The following is a 22,848-nucleotide window of genomic DNA, read 5'->3' as shown; positions in this document are numbered from 1 at the left end:
CCCCACACTCCCCTCCTCCCCCAGTGAGGGTCCCATCCCATGCCCTCCCCCAGGGCCCTGCTCTCTGCCTACAGGCCCAGGGCTTCCTGTCTCTTATGGGCACCTGCCCCACCAGCTCCCTGGGTCTCCCGCATGGCCCCCACACCGCCCGTGCAGATGCATGCCTCCCCATACCCAGAGCATCCCTGCTCTGGCTCACACGAGGGCAGCCCGGGGCTGCATCATGTGGGTGTCAGGGCTTGTTCTGGCAGAAACACTGTGTCCAGTCCCAGGGGAGCTGCTGCCCGGGAGCAAGAGGCCCCACCTCAAGCCACTGCTGGCTGGGGCAGACCCAGTGCCCTGCCAAGGCCATGACCCCCAACTGCCCCCCTCAAGGCCCTTTGGTCCAGGCCAAGCCCAGGAGGGGTTACCAGTGGAGACCAGCCTGTGCTGTTGCCCTCTGTGCTCACCTGGAGGGCCGGGGGGGCCCCGGGGCCCTGGGACGCCCGCCAGCACCGTGTCCACGGCGGCAGAGGCCAGCTGCGCGTCTGCATCTGCGGGAAGGGCAGAGCAGCCTGTGACCTGGGGGGCAGGGCCGGCGGGGCTGGGGGGCTAGAGCTGAGATCCCCCGGAGCCAGGATGGGCATGCCCAGCCCCGCTGGGCCTCACTGCAGCCCTGGTGAGCAGGTGCCATTGCTCCCACGACTCAAGAGGAGCGCACAGAGGCCAAACCAGAGGGCAGGGGAAGCCCCGTGGGCTCCATTTAAAGCACAAACTCCTTCCTGAACACTCCAGGCCCTTGACTCTAGCCCCACCTTGCTTACAACCCAGGCTGGACGCTCTTCCAGGGTCCACCCCACATACCCATCCTGACGTACCTGACTAGCTCACTCCTGTGGGGCCTCCTCCAGGAAGCCCTCCCTGCCCACCCCTCTGAGCTGCAGGGCCCTGGGCTGCCTCCATCAGGGCCCCAGAGCCGAGTGGAGTCTGTCTAATGGCCTGGGTCTCTCCAGGGTGAGCCCCGTGTGACTTCACCCTGCCCTATTCTCAGAGCCAGGACCAGACAGCCAGGCTTGGAAACGTCTGGATGGCGGTGGCTGCCTCTGCCTCTCCCTCCACTCATGGAAGCCTGGAGAGCCCTTCCATAGGCCTCACGTCAGGTGGCCTCCTACGGGTGCTCAGTCCTGGCCAGCCAGGTGCCCCCACTGGGGCTCCCCCCACTGTCCCCAAACATTCACACCTGGGTCTTCCAGGAAAGCTGCACTCCCTCGGGGACCCCAGGGCTGGGGAATGAGGGTCCTGTCTGAGAAGGGCTCCCAGCACTAGACGTGGCAAGCGGGCAGTGCCAGATGCAGGGCATCGCGCCCAGGCCAGGGCAGGTTGCAGCCCTCCTGGCCCAGGGATGCCGGCTGCTGAGCCCTTAGACTCCCAAGGCACTTTACACGCATCATCCATTCTCCCCACTAGGGGGCACCACTGAGCCCACCGTGAGGGTGAGGCTGTTGGGTCGTCAGGGAGTTAACACTTTCTCCTGCCCCTGTACCCACTGAGGGCAGCCCAGGCCCCTCAGTCCCCTTGGGAATGAGCCCCTCCCTCATGGCTGGGGGCTGTGTTTTTTCACCCCCAGAGCAACTCCATCAGGATGTATTACCACCCCTCCTCTACGAATGGGGAAACTGAGGCTCAGAGCGGGACACTGAATAGGCACAGGTCTTAACGCTCAAGGGAGGGCTATGCTGCCGCGGGGCGGAGGGCGCAGAAGCACCAGCAGTAGGGGGCTTGGGTTTCTCCGACAGCTGACAAAGTGGTCCCTGGGATGTCACCCATTCAGAATTTCAAGTCAATCCTGCATCTTAAAACCCTTCCCACTCCCCAGGGCCCTTAACCAAAACGATGCCCGCCGTGGGCCGCCGACCCTACCCCCAGCCCCGTCCTCGGGGCCTCCCTGGAACCGCCCTCCCCGCGCGCTGGGGCGGCTTGTGTGTGCTCAGAGGCGCCCTCTCGCGCTAGACTGTAGCCTCTGCAGGCAGGAGGCTGTTTTGCTCACGGCTGTACGAGGCGGGCGGGTAAAAACAGAGTCCCACACGTCGTAGGTGATCCATCAACACATGTCCAGTGGCCTACAGTGAGGGGATTTGTGGGAGAGGACATGGGGTAACGGATGACCCGAGGCCAGGCCAGAGAGCGGAGTGACCCGTGGGGGGTCAGACCCCGGGGCAGGAGCTGAGCACGGGTTGCCGCCCCACCCTGCGTCAGTCCCCCCCAGGCGACCCCGCCTCCCACTTGGCAGAGCCAAGGCTCCCCTCACTGACAGTCCGCTTGCTTCATGGGGTCCTCTGGGGAGGGCTGGTCCCCCTGAAGACAGGCTCAGGCCCGCCCTCCCGCCCCACCCCGCAGGCATGACACTCACTGTCCTTGTCTGTCGGCGGCTGCAGGGAGTAGAGGACGCCTTGGGGGCCGTTTGGAGGGAGGCCTGGGCTGCCTGCTGGGCCGGGGGGGCCGGGGGGGCCGGGGCGCCCCATCTCTCCAGGAAGCCCACGGGGCCCTGGTGGCCCCAAGAGGCCTGCAGTGGGGAGGAGAGGAGTCACAGGAGGGCCGGGCCTCGTGGCTGATGTAACAGGGACGAGAAGCGGACCCTGAAGGGGACCGGTGATGACCTCCAGGCCCAGGGACACCCTGGAGGGCTCTTCCAGGAGCTAATAACATGACTTCCCCTTCCCAGCCCAGTGCACAGGGGACCCGGGGCAGCTGGATGGGAGGTGAGGGAGGCAGGGACCACAGAACCAGTGGGGGCTCCAGCCAGATGCCCTCTGCCCGCTCCAGGGACCTCAGCTCTGGGGAAGGGGTGCCGAGGGTGGCAGCCAGCCTGGGCCAGCCCTGTACCTGCCCCGACAGAGCCCAGGAGGAGCTGGGTGGTCTCTGGAGGTGTTGTTTACATGGCTGAGCACAATCCCCAGCCCCCAGGAGCCCCCCTGCCCCGGACACCTGCACCCACAACTCCAGAAGCCCTCTCTTCCCACAGCCCCGGGGCAAGATGGAGCCCTAAGGTGCTTGGGGTGAGGCTGCCGTAAGGGTGGCAGTGGGAAGAAGTGAGCCTGGAGCCCCCCAAGATGGCAGTCATTAGCCCCAGCAAGAAAGGGGGTGTCTGGGATGCCTCGCCTGCTCAGACAGGGGAAAAACCCCAACCCCCTTCCCCCAGTGGACAGAGTCGGGTTGGGGCGTGTGTGGGGGTGTCCTTACCAGGAGGACCCGCTGGGCCCTTCTCTCCTGCCTGGCCCCGGTCACCTTTGGAGCCTGGGGGACCTGCAGGCCCTGGTGGTCCCGTTTGTCCTGGGGGCCCTGGGGATAGAATGAAATGAGGCCTGAGAACACTGTGGTCTGACCTGCCCCCCGTGGCTCCAGGCTTGACCACCTGGGCTGCGGTCAGACCTGCCTATAGGAATACGGCCCACCTGGGGCTCTCCACAATGGGCAAAGGGACCATCATTAGCTCACATCAGTCATTACAACTTGCAAACCATTTTTGTTCCTATTAACTTCTATGATCTCAAGAGCTACTTGTGTCCCCACTTGACAGTTGGGGAAACTGAGGCTCAGAAAGGTGTGGCCCTTTGCTCAAGGTAGCAGAGCCAGGCTGTAAATGAGTCAGAATACTCTCTCCGCGTCCTGCTGTCTCCTTGCTCAGGCTCAGGAACTGGGCTTCTGGCAAAGAACTTCCCAATGAGGCCTCCTTAGAGACCCCAGGAAGCCCTGAAGGACATGTCTGCCCAGCTTCAGGGTCTCCAGGCCCCAAGGGTGGGCAAGAGTAGATGGAGAGGCCAGAGTCCCCCTGTGTGGCCTGGGGACAGCCCCTTCTCTCCCTCTGGAAGCCCTGGGCCTGGGGAGGATGCTCAAAAATGCCTGCTGAACTGATGGAGGCCCTGGAGCTGCCGGTTTCCAGAGAGATTCCCACCGGCTCGCGAGGATTCCAGGGCTCACCCAGGTGTCAGCATTTGTAGGGGTTGTGCTCCACCTGGTGGCCATTCTTGGGAACTGCACGTCCCGGTAAGAAGAAAGGTGCCGCAGGAGACCTGGAGCCCATCCCAGCTTCCTCCCTCCCCTCCAGGGGGTGTTGGGGCCTGGGTCCTCCAGGGGATGAGAAGCCCCCCTTCCCCCCAGCACCCGCTCCCTCCTCAGTCCCAGAAGAAGGATCTGAAGATGAGCATGGGGCAGCCCTCTGGAAATGAGACTTTGGGGAGAGTGGCTAGAGAGGTATGGGGGGCAGGGGGGGGCCCAAAGTGAGATGCCCCCTCCTCTCATAGCAGACCTAAGCTCACCCCTACACCCTCCCAGCCTCCAGAGACTGCAGAAAATCTGATGCTTCCCTGGCCCTGGGACTGGCCACTGGAGGCAACTCTCCCACTGCTGGGGGTCTACAGGCAGGGAAGGGGATGGAGCGTGTGCTCAGAGCTGAGTCTGGGCAGAAGTGCTAAGAAGATGGGGGCTCATCCTGGGGACAGGAGGAGGGAAGGCGTCACCTGCAAAGGGCTCCAGTGGGTCCGAGAATCACTGAGTCAAAATGGCCCTGGATCGCTGGGTGACCCCAGGGGTCACTTTTCTGAGCCTCAGTTCTCTCCTCTGTAACCTGAGCTTTACAAGCTTACAGGAATGATTAGCAATGATATCTGTACAGACTAGGGTGATATAAAAATATTTAATAACTGGCACAGCACGGATACTGACCAGTCAGACGAGATCTCAGCCTTAAACCCTTGAGTTCAGCCACACAGACAGTGCCAGCTCACCACCCAGGTTCTGGGCGCTTCTCCTGGCATGTGGCAGGCATTCAACAATGCTGACTACCAGTATTACAGTTATTATTACTTTCTGAAGTCCCAGGGAGCAGAGCCCAAACCAATGGATAGAAACTGAAGTGAGAAAACCTTTACCTCTGACTTCAAAATGTGGTGGGAAGGGTGAAAACAACAGGTGAGTGGATGTCTTCCAACTCAGAGAAGATCCCTCAGAAGGGGAGCAGTTCAGAGAGGATCCCCCAGAAGGGGGGCAGTCAGTAAGCTGCCCGTCCCTGGTGGTATGCAGGCAGGGGCTGCTGTAAAACTGAACCAATCAGGGCTTCCCTGGTGGCACAGTGGTTGAGAGTCCGCCTGCCGATGCAGGGGACACGGGTTCGTGCCCCAGCCCGGGAAGATCCCACATGCCTTGGAGCGGCTGGGCCCGTGAGCCATGGCCGCTGAGCCTGCACGTCTGGAGCCTGTGCTCCGCAACGGGAGAGGCCACAACAGTGAGAGGCCTGCGTACCGCAAAAAAAAAAAAAAAAAATTGAGCCAATCAAGGATGGAGCTGGGCTGGGGACCTAAGTGCAGATGCTAAGGGGCAGCAGGGCAGCCAGTAAGGACAATAGCTGGACTGTGAGGCAATAAGGAATGGTGAGGACTGCGGCAAACTGCAGAGCTTGAACGGGATCTGCAGGGGCAGCTGTGGCTTAGCTGCAGCCAATTGTTTCTCTTAAAAAATTTTTTTTATATATATATGTTTTTGGCCACACCACACGGCATGTGGGATCTTGGTTCCCTGACCAGGGATCAAACCCGTGCCCCTTGCATTGGAAGTGCGGAGTCTTAACCACTGGACCACCAGGGAAGTCCCAGCCAATTGTTTCTATTAAGAGACAGCCAACCCCAATGGCCAGATCTTCCATTTTTCTAAGAGAAGTGAGAAATCCTGGTTTTTATGTGAAATCCCCCCAGGTTTTAAACATTAGCTCAGTTTTTCAAAATGTCACGTGGGCATGTATGACCTCCTTGTGCAGGCCCTGGGAGGCCATGCCTCCCCTGTAGGCCTCACTCACCGGCTGGGCCCGTGGGCCTTCTCCTTTGGGGCCCGGGGTGGGCAAGAGGGAGGGCGTCAGGGAGGAAATCCTCGTTCCAGGGTGGTGGGGTGCTCTGGGGGGTCGGCAGGTCATTGTCCGGGCCCGAGGGCCGCTCTGCTGCTTCCAGAAGGAGAACCTGGGCCGGAAAAGGGCAGAGGGTCAGGCCCAGGCCAGGTCAGGGACACATGTGAATGGGAACGTGTGCCCCAGGAGACCAGCAGCTGCCCGCTGCTCTTGGGACCACCAGTCCCCTTGCTGGAATGTTCTCCCACCCCTGCCCACCTCCCCTTCCCATCTCAGGAAGCCCTCCTCCTTGGGCTCAGGCAGGTCCCCTTTGGACACGTTCAGAGTCACCGTACTTTTCTCGTAGAGCAGCTGTCACTGGGATTAGACAGTGGCTGTTGGAATAACGACCACGGTCACCTTCACTTCACCGGCTCCTCTCAAGGGAGGGACTGGGCCCGCCTGTCCCCCACACTGCCTGGCTCAGGGCACAAACAACGCAGTCAGGGAATGTTTGTGGATGAACGGATGGATGGAAGGAGGGAGAGAGGAAGGAAGGGAGGGAGGGAGGGAGGGGAAGAGGGAAAGAAAGGGAAGGGGAAAGGAAAGGAAAGAAAAAAAGAAGAAAGAAAAAAGGAGAATAAGTAAATGGGCCCAGCTTGATGCATGATATTTAGCAGGAGCTCCAGAGAGACAAAAGTGGCCATGGTCACTCAGGGCCAGCCTGGAAAGCAGCCTGTCCTCTCCCCTGGAGGAAAGCAGGGGTCAAAAACCGAAAGGACCCAGGGCCTCAGTGGGACACTCTCCCTAACTCACGTGAACTGGGAGCCAGGAGGCCTCAGAGAGGCCCTGCTGTCCCCAAAGAGGCAGGCAGGGGGCGCTGCGTGCCCGGGATCTGCGCAGGGCAGGTAGGCAGATGCTAGCACACAGTAGCCCCACCCACCCCAGCAGAGGGGGCCCTGGGGTTCCCGGGCCGTATCAGAGGGATCCCGGCTTCCTGTCCTGATCTGCCAGACAGGAAGGAAGAAGTCCAGTGTCTCACGTCCGCTCCAGCTCTTAGAAACCCAAATCCCGTGTCCTGCTGGAGTCTCCGACTCAGTGTGTGAGGTGAAAGCGTTCTGAGGATGGGTCTGAGGGTGGGCCTGGCTGGGCACACCTCTGCCGCCCCCCAGGCACCCCCAGGCACCCCCCATCAGAGTCACTGGCGTCTAATTCCGCAGGTGCTGCTGCCTGAAGGCATCCAAACTCCAGCCCCCTGGCCTATACCCCACCCTACGCCCGCCCCAACACGGGAGTCCATACTTCCCGGAGGGCCTAATGGGCCCCCAGGCCTCTTCCAGTGCCCCTCCACCTGCCTGTGGCCTCAGGCTCTGTGACAGCCCTCTGCCTCCCCCACCTCCGCCTGCCCCCTCCCTCTCCTGCAGCCCCCGGTCCCCACAATCAATAGCAGTGCGTGAGGACCTCCTGCAAAGCAACCCCCCTAAAAACCGCCAGTATCTCCACACACTTCGTACACAGGCTCCCGCCTTGGCCTCACCTGCGTCTCTTCCACCCTGCTCTGTTCCAGCTGCCCTGAACTCTCCCAGTGCCCCTCAAGCCCAAGACCTCCCCACTTCCAAGCCCGAGCTCCTGCAGGGCCCTCCACCAGCCCTGCCCACAACCCCGACCCCTGGAAGATTCTGAGATCCAGTGAGCTGTCCCCTCCTCCCTGTGTCTGTCTGACCCTCTGGGCAGAAGGGGGGCCTCCCCTCCTGTGTGTCCCCTCAGCTCCTGTACAATCATTTTGTGCCCACAGCCAGGGCGGCGGTGGGAGCAATGCCACCAGCCCTGTCCTCAGGAGTAGGGACCACCTGGGGAGGGGGCTCCCTCCTTGCTCTGGGTCTCCAGAGCCCAGCACAGGTTAAGTGCCCTGTGATGGGGGAGGCTGAGACCCTACTACCAGCCAGTCTGGTTTGAATCCCTGCTCTCCTACTAGGTGACCATTGTGTGACCTTGTGCAAGCATTGTGACCTCTGTGGGCCTCAGTTTTCCCATCAGCAAAATGGGGGTGATAACACTGACCCTGCAGGGCCACGGGAGATCGGGAGCGCTCAATACATGGACAACCTGGTTAGTCCTGTTGATGCTGGGACGGTGGGGGCAGTCACGGGAACAAACGGCTGCCCTCCCAGTGCCCAGGCCTGGCTGGACTGAGGTTTTGTGGCTGTGCAGAAAGGGTCCCTCTGAGCGCCCCCTCCCACCAGTTCTGCAGTGTTCCGGGGCCTGGGTGACAGAGTCTCTGAGGACTCTTGGGAACAAAGTGGCACCCCTGCATCAGATCTCAGGTCCCCATCTGTGTTGGGTGGGTGGGTTCCTGACCCTTGAGGCTCTGGTGACCCCCAGGGCCCCTGTCTCTCAGCCCCTCTCCTTTCTGGTCCTCACAAGGGCTCATGAGGCAGGAAGGGCCACTGCAGCCCCATCACAGGTGAGGTGGAAATAGAGGCTCAGAGACTGCAAGTGACTTGCCCAAGGTCACCCAGCAAGTAGGTGGTGGGACCAGGGCCCCATGTGGTGCCTCACCCACCTCCCCACAGCCGGGCCACAACCTTGGCCTCAGTGGAGCTTCACGGAGGCACAGAGAAGGGGAGCAGCTGGCTCAGATCACACAGCAGCTCGGGGGTGGAACCCCATCTCCTGAGCCCTGGAACCCCCTCTAGGGAGGGTTACAATTCCTGTCCCAGCTACTGACTGTCCACTGGGAAGCTGACCGGCCACGGCCAAGTGGAGGAGCTGGGCAGCAGGGGAAGGAGACTTGTCTGTTGGTGCCCGTGATGTGGGACCCAGAGCCGTGGGCGTGAGGATGGAGGTGAGGAGAACTGTCAGTACCTGGTGCCCCAGGGCTTGGGGGCAGGAGGGTGGGGGAAGGCAGGAGTAGCTCCCTTGTTTCTGGCCTGGCTCCGGGGATGGTGGGATTGCCACCAGTCAAACAGGGGCGCAGGAGAGGGCTGGTTTGGGGGTGAAGGTGATCAGTCCGGGGGGTGAGTTGAGATGCAGTGTCTCGGGGGAACCTCCAGATGGAAATATTTAACAGGTAGTAGCCAGGAGCAGAAGGGGGTTTGGAGCAGCTTGGAAAGATCAAGGAGGGGGCACCCAGCCTGGGCTCCTGGGGTCAGGCCCAGCTCTCCTTTTGTGGCAGAGCTCCCAGGACTCCCAAGGGGACCTGCCACCTGCAGCCTTGCCCCTGCACCAGACACCCGGCTCACTTCCTCCTGGGGCACTTCCCACACAGACACCAAGGCCCACAGAGCCCACGGACCCAGGCAGAGCAGCCCTGGCCACGGTCAAGTTAGAATCAGCCCCCACCAGAATCCAAGTCCTCCTGGCCTGGCCATGGCCAACCTCCCAGAGAAACTGGCCCCATTCCTGCCAGGCATGAGCACACCAGGGCGGGCAGCAGTGGGCGTGGGGACTTAGCCCAAGAAAACCAGACCTCGGCCAGCCTCGGAGGGCAGTGGCTTTGATGACGTCATGGCGGCCTGGCTGATTGGCCAGGACGCCGCCCTCCTGCACTAGAAAGCAGTCGAGTTCCGAGGCTCCTGTGACCCTCACTCAGGGAAATGCCCTCGGGCTGCCTCCCACTCAGTCTGGTCCTTGGAGTCAGAGTGTAAACTGAGGGGCAGGAGAGGAAGGAAGGCAGGAAACTTTTTCTGCTGGCCTTCCACCCCACCATCGCCCAACAACCATTCCAGCCTGTCCCAGGAAAAGAGGGTGGCAGGAATCTAGATGAGCTCCTAGGTCTGGGTCCTTTGGCAACTCGGGCACCGTGCGGAGTGTAAATGGAACAGTCCCTTATGGTCGCCTGGCCTCCAACCTCCTCCTCTTCCCTGGCTCCAGAACCCCCTACTGTGTGCCTGCAGGTGTGCCCCAGAGGAGGAATCATGACTGGCCAATTACTCATTTTCCCAGCTCCCTTGCAACTAGGAGGTGGGCATATAGCCCAGTGCTGGCCAACGACACATAATGAATCTGTTGAGGTGCTTTACTTCCCCCCCTAATTCCTGCCTTTGAACAAGGTATAAGGATGTGAGGCCTTGAGCTGCAGCAGCCACTTTGTAACCATGAGGCACTGACCATGACACCAAAAGCCAATTCACTAAGTAGGTGGAGAGGAAGGCTGTGAAGAGTCTGGGTTCTTGAGCCACCAAACCAATCCTGAGACCACTAACTTCTGGACTTCCTATTGAACTAACAATAAATGGTAAGGAATAAGCTGCCAGTGGCTGGGTTTCTGTTACTTGCCACTGAACACATCCCTTCTGATATGCCAAAACAGGTTTCTTATCTGAAGAAGCAGAAGTTGCAGTTTCCAGGCCTCAGAGTTACTGTTCTCTTATGCCAGCTGCCTGGGTTCTGACTCCCCATCTGGGGTCTGCCTGCCTGGTTCTGCCTTCACCCACCTGACCCCAGCCCCTGACCCCAGCTCCATGTTCTCTCTGACCCCTGCGGGCTCACCTGACCTCAGCACAGCCCCTGAGGCTGTGGGGCTGTCCTGGCTGCTAGCCTGGCTTGTGTCCCCCTCCCTCTGCAGGCTGCCGCCTCTCAGGGCCCTCTGACCGGGCTGACGAAGCTCCCAGGGGCCCAGTTTCTCCAGGGGACACTTGGGCATAAAGCAGGAAGGTGGGCAGCTGGAAGATGATCCAGGTAAGACAGGAGTTGAGACAGGAGTCTCCCACCGCCTACCTGGGGATCCAGAAGAAACGCAGTGGCAGCCACCTCTCTGCACACCCGTCTCGAGCTACCTCTCCTGCTCCCCACCCAGGAGCCACCTGAGCTCACCCCGTCCACCAGCCTCAGAATGACCCAGTGAGGGGCTGGGAAATGTCTCCTTCAATTTCCATTTTACAGGGCAGCAGACTGAGGCACAGAGCTAGGAAGGGACCTGCCAAGGCAGAGCAATTACTGGGACAGCCCGACCCCCCACTCTGTAGTCCCCTGAGGTCTACAGAAGGGTCATGACCCTCACCCTCAGGGCCAGAGAGTAAGCCCCACCCCCAGCCCACTGCTGTGGCCTTGGCCATGGTCGTGGTGCAGCCTCTCTAGGCAGAGGGAGGTGTCAGGGTGGGAGGACCAGGGGAGGAATTGCTCATGGCGGGAGGGCATGGGCGAGGGCTAAGTGGGCGGGGGACAGCTGGCACGGTACCAGTCCTCCCCCAGAGCTGTGACTTTTAACACCCCAGTGTACTGGGCCTGGGCCAGAGCAGGCTGTCAGCCAGTGCTCTGCCAAACCATGCAGAGGTTTCAGGTGCCTGGAAAATGTCCATCAGGCCAGCCAGCCTGGGGACCCGACCTTTTCTAAAGTCTCGGGTACCAGAAGTTCATCCCAGCATCCTCCCCAGCATCCCTCACACCTGGGACCCTCAGGTTTCTTGCTCACCCCACTCCCTTCCCCAACCCCAGGAGACTGGCCCGGCCCAGAGAAGGTAAGTTATCCCAGGCCACTGAAGCCCCAAACAGCACCCATCCCCCAGGACTAGGCTGCTCAGTCCTGCTGGGCTCCCTGGGGCTGATGCAAGCCCCTCCCCAACCAGCTCCCCAGGCCCATCTGACCTTGGCCTCCAGCGTGGTCAGCCGGTCACTCATGTCACTGAGCCGGGTACAGTTCATGCATTCTGAAAGAGAAGAGGTGAGAGTGGAGTAGATCCTGGGGACAGAGCAGCCCAGCCAGAAGGATAGCCTCTGGTCAGGCAGGCAGGGAAATCTCTGAGCTGTTGCCAGCAAAACTCCTACCCATCCTTCAGAGCCTTATCCTTAGCACCCCCTCCTCCATGCAGTCTGCCTGACCTCTGACCCTCCTTTCTGGGCATCCACAGCACAGAGTACTGTCTGTTTACTCAGTGAATTGTCTGAGCCAGCACCTGGGATGCCTTGTCAGTCTGTGGGTGCCGTATGGTGGGGGGGTCTTTGTCTATTTTGTTTGTTCATGAATTTCAGTGCCTGGCACAAAATAGAGGCTCAAAAAATATCTGATAATTGATGAATGGATAGTAAATGAGACACGTTCCCTGACTTTGATAACTACAGTCTGGGGAAGGATACAGGCAAATAGAAACAGGCTGGTAAGGGCTGTAAGAACAGAACATGCAAAAGAGCATCATGGGGGATGTCAAAGCCCATCTGGGGTGGGCAGTGGTCCAGGAGGGCTTCCTGGAGGCAGTGGCACCTAAGGTGAGGCCTGAGGGATGCACAATGACTGGTCAGGTTCAGCAGAAGGAAGAATAAGGGCTGAGGCCCCAAGGAGAACAGAACAGGGGAGCATCTGCCAGCAGCCTGGCCTATCCAAGCACACCTGCGGGCCACCAAGGCTGGAGCAGTGGGCTGGGCCCTGACACAGGAGGCCTGGGGGGAAGAGCTTGGCAGTATCCTGAGGCCAATGGGCTGCTGTTGGAGGGGGTGAAAGCCAAGGTCAGATTTGCATTTTTAAAAGCTCACTCTGGCAGCGGAAGTGTCCCATGGGTGGGAGTGGGAGGGCCTGGAAGCCGGAAGGCCAATTAGGAGACCAGTAACTGTTAACCTCCCAGGCATACATCTCCCTGGGCTGTAATCATCTATTTATGTCTGTCTCCCCCAGAGACCCAGAGCTCTTTAATGAGGAAATAGATGGTTCAAAGCTGTTCTAAAGAGCTTTTATTGCTCTAGAAGTCAAGAAAGAGATGCTTAGATTCCTCCCTCAGTTCAAAGCCTGACCCTACAGGAACCCCATTCTGGTTAAACAGACACACGAGAGGTATTAGGGTAACTCGGCAGGTCCCACTTGGTGTTCAGAGGCCCCTTGGCCACAGCGAGGCCCCCGGACCCCATCATCAGCCTTGTCTGTCCCCCATCTTTGTCGCTGAATGCAAACCACCTTGTAAATGTCCCTATTTTTAAATAACGAGTGCTCTGTGAGAGATGTGAGGAGACCACCAGGATCTTAGGACCATGGGAATAGGTGATTCAGGCTGTGTCCTCCCCAGGGGCGCCCAGCCTTGAGGCCAGGGGTGCTGACAGTCCCCACTTTCTGCTCACCAGCCCTACCTGGCTTTACAAGGCACCAGCCCTACCTGGGTTTATGTGGGCTGGCAGGGGTCCCCTCATCCTCATCTCCCTCCCCATCTAGCCTGGGCTGGGCCCAGTCAGTGGTTTATAAGCCTTTTTTAGGAACACAACTCTTTCTCCCCCAATAAAACCATGTCAGTAACCCCGATACATAAAAGAGATTAAAGACTGAGGCGTAAACACTGAAACTTTAAAACAACCAGAAGAATGTATACAGTTGTCTGACTCAGGGACGGGGCAGGACTTCACAAAGGATCAGCGAGAAAGGAGGCGGTTTTCTGGTTAAACATGGGGAATTGAACACACATGTTTCCCTCTAGTTCCTCCCAGGAAAGGGATGGTAAAGAAGAAAAAGGTACAAACCACAAAGCAGAGAGATGGGCAGAGGAGACTTTGCAGTGAAAGGCAGCCAGGGGCCGAGTCCCAGGCTCGCAGACACAGGAGGGCTTGGAGATCAGGGAAAGGCGAGGGTCCTCTCTGGGCTCAGCGACCCACCCAAGGGGAAAGGCCCACAGGCGCTGATACCTAGGGAGGCCCCCTTCCCCCTGCACCCCCTGTACAATGGCCTCCAGTCAACAAGGCCAAAACACATGGAAAGAGCCCCAGGAGGCTTTTAGTGCCTCCCTCCTAAATACAGATGGTCCAGGATTCCCGTGCCTCTGAAAGAGGCCCTTCATGGGAAAGACAGACATCAAAACAAACAGGGTCCCATTTGTCATTCCACCCACGCTACCCTCCACCCTCCACCTTACTTTCCACCCACCCACCTTCCCATTCATCCATCCCCCACCCCTCCCTTCACCCCCCGAGGCCACCCATCCCTAACCATCACTTCATCCACCTGGAGGCACCGTGGCTGCCCGTGAGCCCCTTGGTGACCCCGTGCTGATCCTGATGGGCGGGTGGCAGGGCAGCATGAATGGGGTGCCTGCCCTCGCAGCAAAGGCCCAAGAGCATCTCATGGGGGAACAGGTGCTGACTCTGGAGGAGGGCTGGCCTGGAGAACTTTCCTGTTTGAACCTCAGCTGTCCCCTCCACACACAGGAGGGCACCACCCCACCCCGGGGCCCAGCAGGAAGCGGGGAGGGCAGGATGGCCATGGGTGAGGTGTCAATCAGAGCCCCAGCCCCGCCCAGTGAACATTCCTGAGGCATTTAGGGGCTGTGAACACGTTTCCAGGGTGTGAGGCAACAAATAGGACTCGCTGCAGGGGGGAAGGCCAGCAGAGGAAGGGGTGAGCCTTGAGCTCTCCCAGAAACCTATTTCTGGAAAGTGTGCTGGGCCCGGACCTAGTTTGCTCTGGCACCGGGCACCCTGCTTGGCCTGTGGGGAGCGGCTTGGCTGCCAGCAGGCACAGAGGGGTCCAGCTCCCCAGCCGCGGAGAGGTCCAGCCAGCGGGCAGGGGCGAGGCTGCCAGCTCAGCCTCCCTGTGCCACCTGCCCGGGCAGGCGCTCTGAGACTGGGCGGGTTTTATGGTTCCCCTGGCATTCTGTCATCGACAGCAATTAAATTATGCATTTGACTTTCTCTAACTATTCCTCGGAGCGGTGGAAATACGGAGATGGGCCTGGTGGGGACAATCCTGGCTGTGTGACTGGCCGAGGCCCTGCCGCCTGGCTCTGGGCCGGTTCCCCCTCCCTGAGACGCAGACTTTAACTCTCTGGGATTCTGAGGATTCCCACGTTCCCAGCACACACAGGCCCGCGAGTGTTTCCTAGTTTTGAGGACACAGCGGCAGAACCTGTGTTGGGAAATCTCTGCCAATATATCAGAAGGGTGGATGTGCCAGGCAAACTGGTGTGTGTGTGTGTGTGTATGTGTGTGTGTAAAAGAGAGAGAAACTGACTGCTTGGCGTGGTCAGTAGAGAGAGCACTATAGAGGCCACTAACTCACTGTGTGGCTTGCAAGGCCCTCTTTCTCTCTGTACCTCAGTTTCCCCATCTGTAAAAGGGGTTTACATTGCTCAGCTCCAGGGACCTCGGGCTCCTGGTCTCTTTGCTCCTGCCCTCGCCGGCCGGCTGCCCTCTCTGCCTCTCTCTTTCTGTTCCTCCTCCCAGGGCACCCCACCTTGGTGCCTCCAGCTTCTGCTTACCTCATCCATTCCTTTCCTGCTTGGGCCACGAGACCCTGACAGGCGCAGCCAGGGCACTTGGATGGTCCTGTCCCCAGAGGCCCAGCTCCCTCTGAGAGGTCTCTGAAATGGTCTGCAGGTACAGGGCATACACAGGGTGGATGTCACCTGCAGCCAACCCAACGGGGCCCAGCTGGAAGAGACCCCTAAAATCCCCTGGGAGAACTTTGACCCTAGTCAAGACTCCTAGGGGAAGAAACTTCCAAGGAGGTCAATAGGGTAAGATACTGCAGGGACAGGGGTAGGGCAGGCCAGCTAGGCTGGCCATGGGCGCACACAGGGCACCACAGGAACAAGGGAGTCTTGAGTGATCTGTTTCCCTAATGTGACAAGAGCTATGGAGGTAAGCTCCCCCCTGCCAAAAGCCTGACTCTAGGGAATGAAAACTGGGGGTAAATAGGGGTACAGGGGACTCTCCTTTCTCATGGTAAGGCTTGAAGAGCTATTGGCCTTTTTAAAACCATGTATATATTTAATATACATTATATAATTTAAATTTTTAACTGAGTGAAAACATGAAACGTGCTTATGATGCTATGTGGAAAATATACAAAATTGTATCTATTCATGAGCCGGCAGGAAACAAGCCAGCTGCAGGCTGGAGCTCCAGAGATGGTGCCACCAAGACATGATCATTCCAGATTTTTCCAGTCCTGGTGTTTCCAATTCTGCCTGCAGCTCTTAAGTGCCCTCTGGTGCTCTGAGCCTAGCTCCGTGGGTAGCAGCGAGGACCTGGTAGGAATTTTGTAAATACCTTCCCTGGGGGGCTTCCCTGGTGGCACAGTGGCTAAGAATCCGCCTGCCAATGCAGGGGACACGGGTTCGAGCCCTGGTCTGGGAAAATCCCACATGCCGTGGAGCAACTAAGCCCGTGCGCCACAACTACTGAGCCTGCACTCTAGAGCCCGTGAGCCACAACTACTGAAGCCTGCATGCCTAGAGCCCGTGCTGTGCAACAAGAGAAGCCACCGCAATGAGAAGCCCGCGCACTGTAACGAAGAGTAGCCCCCGCTCGCCGCAACTAGAGAAAGCCCGTGCACAGCAACAAAGACCCAACGCAGCCAAAAATAATTAATTAATTAATTAATTAATTAATTAAAAAAAAAAAAACCTTCCCTGGGCCTGGGAAGCCACCTTTCCAGTTAACTTGTAGAGAGCCGCTTGTCCAGGTACTTGCAGACAGATCGGATTTTTCTAAGACACATACCTAGATACATACTTCCCAGAAGGAAGCGTGGAAAGGACAAGGCCAGGCCAAAGATGGGGGCCCTACTTTGGGCCCCGCTGTGCTCCTCCACACATGCCAGAGCAACGAAGCCCATCAGGGGCCAGGAGCCTGCTGGTTGGATGGAGCTGTGGCTGCTTGCCAGGCCCAGCCGTGGGGCTAATGGACAGGACAGAATAATTAAATTCCATCTTTTTCTATATCACGGATCACAGAGAAAGCCAGATATTTTTTCAAGAACTTCTGCCAAGAGTTTTTATTGAAAAGTAATTTGAGTTTCTTCTTGGAAAGGGGCAGCCTTGCATGGGTGTCATCGCTTTAGAAACACAAATCCCCAAAGGACCAGCTGTGCTGAAGCTGCTCAGAGCACAGTGGTAGCTGGCCACCTCCACCCCCGACACCAGCAGCCCCTGGACTGCAGAGCTTTCCAGTGATGTTCAGAAACCCCCCGTGGGGAAAAGGGACAACACTGGTGAGTGAAACCAATTCACTAATGTTAATCAGTCACCTACAGGGTGAGAGGCAGAAATACCCTGGCATGTGTCCCTCCCTTTATGAGTGAGGATGATGAGATTCAGAGAGGTTCAGCAATGCACTCAAGGTCACAGAGCTTGTCGATTAAAGGCCAGAATCAGAACCCAGGCCTTCCATTCCCATAAGGCCATGGTGGGCTGGGCTAGGTGCCCTGGCTGGGGCAGCAACTCTCAACGTGATGTGAAAACAGTGCCTGGACCATGGCTGGACATGGGTGAAGTTTGTGATTTCTTCACCCCACCATGGCCCTAAAGACTCTGCTGACCTAATTGGCCAAGTCTGTCTTCCTCCCTCTCTACCTCCACATCCAGCCCAGAGTTCAAGATTGTTGGGTCTTGTACCATGGCTGGATCACACCCCAAAGCATCTTTGCCCCAATGAAATCTAAAGAGGAATTATGGGAATTATTAAGTTATTTTAGCAAGGTTGATGGAATACAAAGACAGTTTATAAAAATCAACCATATTCCAGGACTCCCCTGGTGGTCCAGCAGTTAAGACTCTGCACTCTCAGTGCAGGGGGTCTGGTTTTGATTCCTGGTCAGGGAACTAGGTGGTGCACGGTGCAGCTAAAGATCCCACATGCTGCACGCCACAACTAAAGATCCCCCATGCCACAACTAAAAAGATCCTGCCTACAGCAACTAAGACCCAGCACAGCCAAATAAATAAATAAATAAAATAAAAAGCTTGCCTTCAATTAAAAAGAAAATCAACCGCATTTCTATATATTGACAATAACATCATTCACAAAAGCATCAAATTATCTAGGAATAAATCTACTGAAAACTATAATACATCATTGAGAGAAATTAAAGAAGATCTAAATAAATGGAAAGATATGTTCATGGATTGGAAGGCCTTATATTATAGATGTTAACTCTCTCCCACTTGATCTATAAATTCAAGCAGTCCCATTTAAATCTCAGAAGGCTTTGTGTATGTTGTGTGTGTGTGTGTGTAAATTTGCAAGTTGATTCTAAAATATATATGAAAATGCAAAGGTCCAAGAATAGCCAAGGCGATCTAGAACAAATAGAACAAAAGTTGAAGACTTTTAGGACCAGAAATGAGATCTATTATAAAACTACAGTAATTAAGACACTGTATTATTGGTACACAGACCCACACTTACACATTCACCTGGTTTATTTAAAAGGCACATATGAGTACAGGAGAGAAAGGATGGACTTTTCAATAAATGGTGCTGGGTCAATTGGACATCCAAATTGAAAAGTAAAATAAAGTAAAATAAAAGAATCTGACCCCTAACCCACACCACACATGAAAGTCGATTCCAGATGGATTGTAGATCTAAATGTTAAAAGAAAAACAATACAGCTTTTTTTTTGCAGCGCAGCATGGCTTTCAGGACCTTAGTTCCCCAGACCAGGGATCAAACCCATGCCCCAGCAGTGAAAGCTCCAAGTCCTAACCACTGGATCGCCAGGGAATTTCCAACAATACCAGTTTTAGAAAAAATAGGTAACTTACCTTCATGACCTCAGAATAGACAAAGGTTTCTTTGGACACAAAAAGCACTAACATTAAAGAAAACTTTGATAAGATGGATCACATTAAATTTAAGAATTTCTTTTCATCAGAATACATCATTAAGAGAATGAAGAGGCCTATCACTGAGTAGAAGAGGTCCTTGGAATACATAAAACCACAAAATAAGATGCCAAATGATCCACCTGCCAATGCAGGGGACATGGGTTCGAGCCCTGGTCCGGGAAGATCCCACATGCTGTGGAGCAACTAAGCCTGCTCGCCACAACTACTGAGCCTGTGCTCTAGAGCCCGCGAGCCACAACTACTGAGCCTGCGTGCCACAACTACTGAAGCCCGTGCGCCTAGAGCCCATGCTCCACAGCAAGAGAAGCCACCACAATGAGAAGCCCACATGTCACAATGAAGAGTAGCACCCGCTCACCGCGACTAGAGAAAGCCCGTGCGCAGCAACGAAGACCCAATGCAGCCAAAAATAAACAAACAAACAAACAAATAAATAAATTTATTTAAAAAATAAATTAAAAAAAATAAAAACATCTTAGTGATGGTGAAGAAATTTTTTTTAAAAAAGGGCTTCCCTGTGGCACAGTGGTTAAGAGCCCGCCTGCCAACGCAGGGGACACGGGTTCGAGCCCTGGTCCGGGAAGATCCCACATGCCGCGGAGCAACTAAGCCCATGCGCCACAACTACTGAGCCTGTGTCCTAGAGCCCGCGAGCCACAACTACTGAAGCCCGCGTGCCTAGAGTTGTGCTCCGCAACAAGAGAAGCCGCCACGATGAGAAGCCCGCGCACCGCAAAGAAGAGTAGCCCCCGCTCACCACAACTAGAGAAAGCCCACGCGCAGCAACAGACCCAATGCAGCCAAAAATAAATAAAAATATAATAAATTAATTTTTAAAAAAAGATGCCAAATGGCCCACAGCCATAGGCGGAGGGGTCAACTCATTAGCCGTATCAGGAAATGCAAATTAAACCATACCCACAAGAATGGCTAAAATTAAAGACTAACAATGCAAGTATCAGAGAGAGTATGAGCCACTGGAACTCTAAGAGAGCATCAATGGAACGTCCATGGAATAACCACATTTTTAAAATGTGGCAGTTTCTAATAGGGCTGAGTAGGAGCAATTCCATCTCTAGATACAAAAATGAATAAATCCTTTCACCAAAAGACACGTGCAAGAATGAGCAGCATTGCTCATAATAAACAAAAATTATAAATAATCCAAATTCCCATCGGTGGCCAACTGGGTAAATTGAATATTCACAAAATGGACTACTGACACAGTAAGAAGCACACGCAAACCACGTGCAGCCACGTGGATGAACTTCACAAAGATGACAGACCCCCCTACAAAGAGCACACACTGTGTGAGTCCATTTATCAAAAGGTCCAGCACAGGCAGGACAGGTCAAAGGCAGTGGCCTGCGGGTTAGCGGTTATCTTGGGGAGGGCAGTTACCAGAAGAGGCAGGAGAAGGGCTTCTAAGATGATGGAAATATTCTCTTTCTTGAGCTGGACGCTAGTACACAGGTGTGGTCAGTGTATGTAAAACATGTCAAGCTGCTGTCCTGCTCATCCTAAACCAGCAATCTGACACGTCAGCCTCCAATGCTCCCCGATGCCCTGAGGACAACCCCCAACCCTGGGATGGGCTACTTGCCATGCTCTGAGCAACTCTGACTCTTCTAGGCCTTTAGCATTTGTCTATCTTGTCATCGCATCTAGAAATGTCTTGCAACCACTCCACTGATTAGCGAATTCCTAGTGAAGCACCACCTTTTCCAGGAAGCCTTCCTTGACCACTCTAGGCAGATTCAGGCACCCACCTTCCCACCAATTGCCATGCATCCTGTGTACACCTTGCTGACAGCACTCGGCGGCGTGGACGGGGAACCTCTTGTGTACCCCTCTTCCCTATGGGGCCATGTCTCACCCATTCTCGTATTCTGAAAAATGGGGGCAGAGTATTCCTCCATCATATGGGGCTGCAAAGATGCTCATGTGTCCTCTTGGGAAGCAGCAGTGCCACCCTTGGGGAGTGGGGTGAACAGATATGGAAGGGGACCCGCAGCTCATTGTCCAGGTAGCCTGCCTTGGAGGACCTCAGGGGGCCCCGGGGGAGGGAAGGGACTGCTCTCCTCCCGAAGGGGGCCGTCTGTCCCAGGTGCACCCTGGCAGCTCTGCGCTGGGAGCTTCCTCACTGTACACGGCAAGCACTGCAGCCCCTGAGCAGCTGTTTTCCATTTCCACCAAAGTCAGGGAAAACGGAAGAGGTTTAAAGTAGAGATAAGGAAGATGTTTTGATGCTGAAGTTCATTATATTCTGGCTTGTGTCATGGTGGGAGGGGAGGAAGGGAGGAAACGTTCTCTTCCGATTTCACAAGAGCAGAGGGTCTGGCCCATGTGGAGCCATGCAGGTCATAATAATGATCAAAAGAAGAAAAAGCAACTGGAGTTCACGGAGCACTCAATCTGCCAGACGCTAATAGAAGGGCGAGACCTTGATGCACCGCTTTTCATGTAAATTTGTCTAATTCCCGCAACAACCCAATGAGGGAAGAACCATTATTATCTCTGTTTTACAGATGAGGCAACCGAGGCACAGAGAGGTTAGGTAACTTGCCCAAAGTCACACAGCTAGTAGGTGCCAGAGGCTGGATTCAAACCCAGGGAGTCAGGGGCTGCCTTTGGCTCTTAGCCATCATCCTGGCAGCCTCAGGAACTGGCCTGCTGAAAACGCCTGAAGTCCCAGGGGGCTCCTTGGAGCCCTGCCCTCTGTGGCCCCCACCCTGCTGTCCTCTGGAAGTCCTACCCCCAGGGTTGTGGGGTGGGGCTCCACAGCCTTTCCCCAGATGCCATCCTGGCCCCTCACCCCAGCTGAGGGTACCATGGCATTTCCTTTCTAAAACATTAGGGCCCTCGACTTCTGCGGGGAAAAGACAGGAATTAAATAAATGTAATTCTTTAAGAAATGAGACCCTTCCCAAAAGTGAGTAGAGTCCCGCTGCTATGTAGGGATGACATGGTCCCTTTGCCCCCCTTCCCCAGAAGGCAGCTGGGCCCTATTGAGAAGAAACCCAATCTGGCAGTGGCATGGGGTGGGGACTGTGGGGCCAGAGGGGCTGGCACGCAGGGAGGGGCATCAGAGCAGCATCAGTGGCTCCAAGAGGGTCAGGGCCCTGCTGCTGGGGAGGGGGTGTGGGAGGGGGCATAGAGAGAGACCAACCCACAGGCCACGTCCCTGTACCAGAATGCAGACATTCAAGGGTACGCATGGGAGTGAGCATGAGTGTGGATACACTCAGGTCTAAGGCAGGGGGTCTACATGGGAGTGTCTCTGCGCGTGGACATTCGTGTGCACGTTGTGTTTGTGTCTCTGTCTGGTACTATTTCTTTCTTTCTTCTTTTTGGCCACACCACACAGTATGCAGGATCTTAGTTCCCAGACCAGGGATCGAACCCGTGCCCCCTGCCATGGAAGCGCAGAGTCTTAACCACTGGACCGCCAGGCAAGTCCGTGTCTGGTCCTATTTCTGACATGTGGGTGGAAGCTCAGAAACATTCTCTATTTCCACGGGCCCCAGGGTTTACAAAGCCCTTTCGCATCTTTGACATCTCTTGGTACCTTTGTGGCCAGTGAGGCCCCACAATCCATGGTCCCAATTTATAGCTGTGTTAAGGGCAGCTCAGAGTGGGAGAGGACCTCCCCAGGTCACACAGAACTGCAGCAAAAACCCCAATGTGTTCTGGGGAAGGCCAGGAACCCTCCCACCCCACCTACAGCCCCCATGGGGACCCAAATGAGCCAGAAGAGGCTGCAGGAGGAGGAGCTGTTAAATCCAGGGGGCTGGTCCCCTGCTCTGGGAGCATAGGCCTTCTGATGGACCAGGAATGGGGTCAGCATTAGGAACTGTGCTGTGTGTCCTCAGGCAGAGTGCAGCCCTCTCTGGGCCTCAGCTTCCCATTGGTCAGATGCAGGGATGGACTGGATGCTCCCTTTCAGCCTTTTGTTCTCTGAGTCAGTAACCATAACTGGAGCCAGAAGGCATATCAGCTGGGCATCCACCTTTCCCCTTCTGTCTCCTGTGGGAAGAGGAGCCAGGCTTTGCTTCCTGCAAGCAAATGGATCATATCACGGTGGCCCATTCCCTGGCTTCTGTGGTGAAATGTGATCCCCTGGGAAGCATCCTGTTGGGCTGGAGAGGCCACTTGGTGGGTCCAGGCAGTCCACAGCCCAGGTGAGGAGCATCTTAGCTCACCTCCTCCCCATCACTGGGCCCTCAGCTTTCCTCCACAATAAAGTGGGACAATAGTCCCTGCCCTGTGTATTCATGAGGCCCAATCCAGACCTTTGCCATGGGCTTTGGTACTCGTGCTTGCGCAGGAAGGATATGCAGGAAGGAACAAACTCTCCTGGGTCCATGCTGGGTGGGGCAGTTGCTTGGACATCCAGAAGCCGTCAGGAGGACAGCACAGCTGGAGAGAGCACAGTGTCCTCAGGACTCTCCAGGC

At 56.2% G+C, this 22,848-nt stretch overlaps 1 protein-coding gene across 1 annotated transcript in view; it reads right to left on the bottom strand.

Moving 5' to 3' along the window:
- Window positions 1–22,848, bottom strand: part of COL26A1 (collagen type XXVI alpha 1 chain) — a gene marked incomplete at its 5' end in the record, with an annotated part of 176,611 nt that overhangs the window by 11,449 nt on the left and 142,314 nt on the right. The window contains 5 exons of the mRNA XM_082645850.1: window positions 450–533; window positions 2,390–2,542; window positions 3,220–3,318; window positions 5,828–5,984; window positions 11,438–11,499. Of these exons, the coding sequence (XP_082501976.1) occupies window positions 450–533; window positions 2,390–2,542; window positions 3,220–3,318; window positions 5,828–5,984; window positions 11,438–11,499 (555 nt within the window). The remainder of the gene's footprint in view (window positions 1–449; window positions 534–2,389; window positions 2,543–3,219; window positions 3,319–5,827; window positions 5,985–11,437; window positions 11,500–22,848) is intronic.

Source organism: Mesoplodon mirus (genome assembly GCF_964341445.2).
Source record: "Mesoplodon mirus genome assembly, chromosome: 15".
Taxonomy (NCBI): Eukaryota; Metazoa; Chordata; class Mammalia; order Artiodactyla; family Ziphiidae; genus Mesoplodon; species Mesoplodon mirus.
Note: the sequence above shows the minus strand (reverse complement) of the source record. Positions and strands in the feature narration are given on the sequence as shown.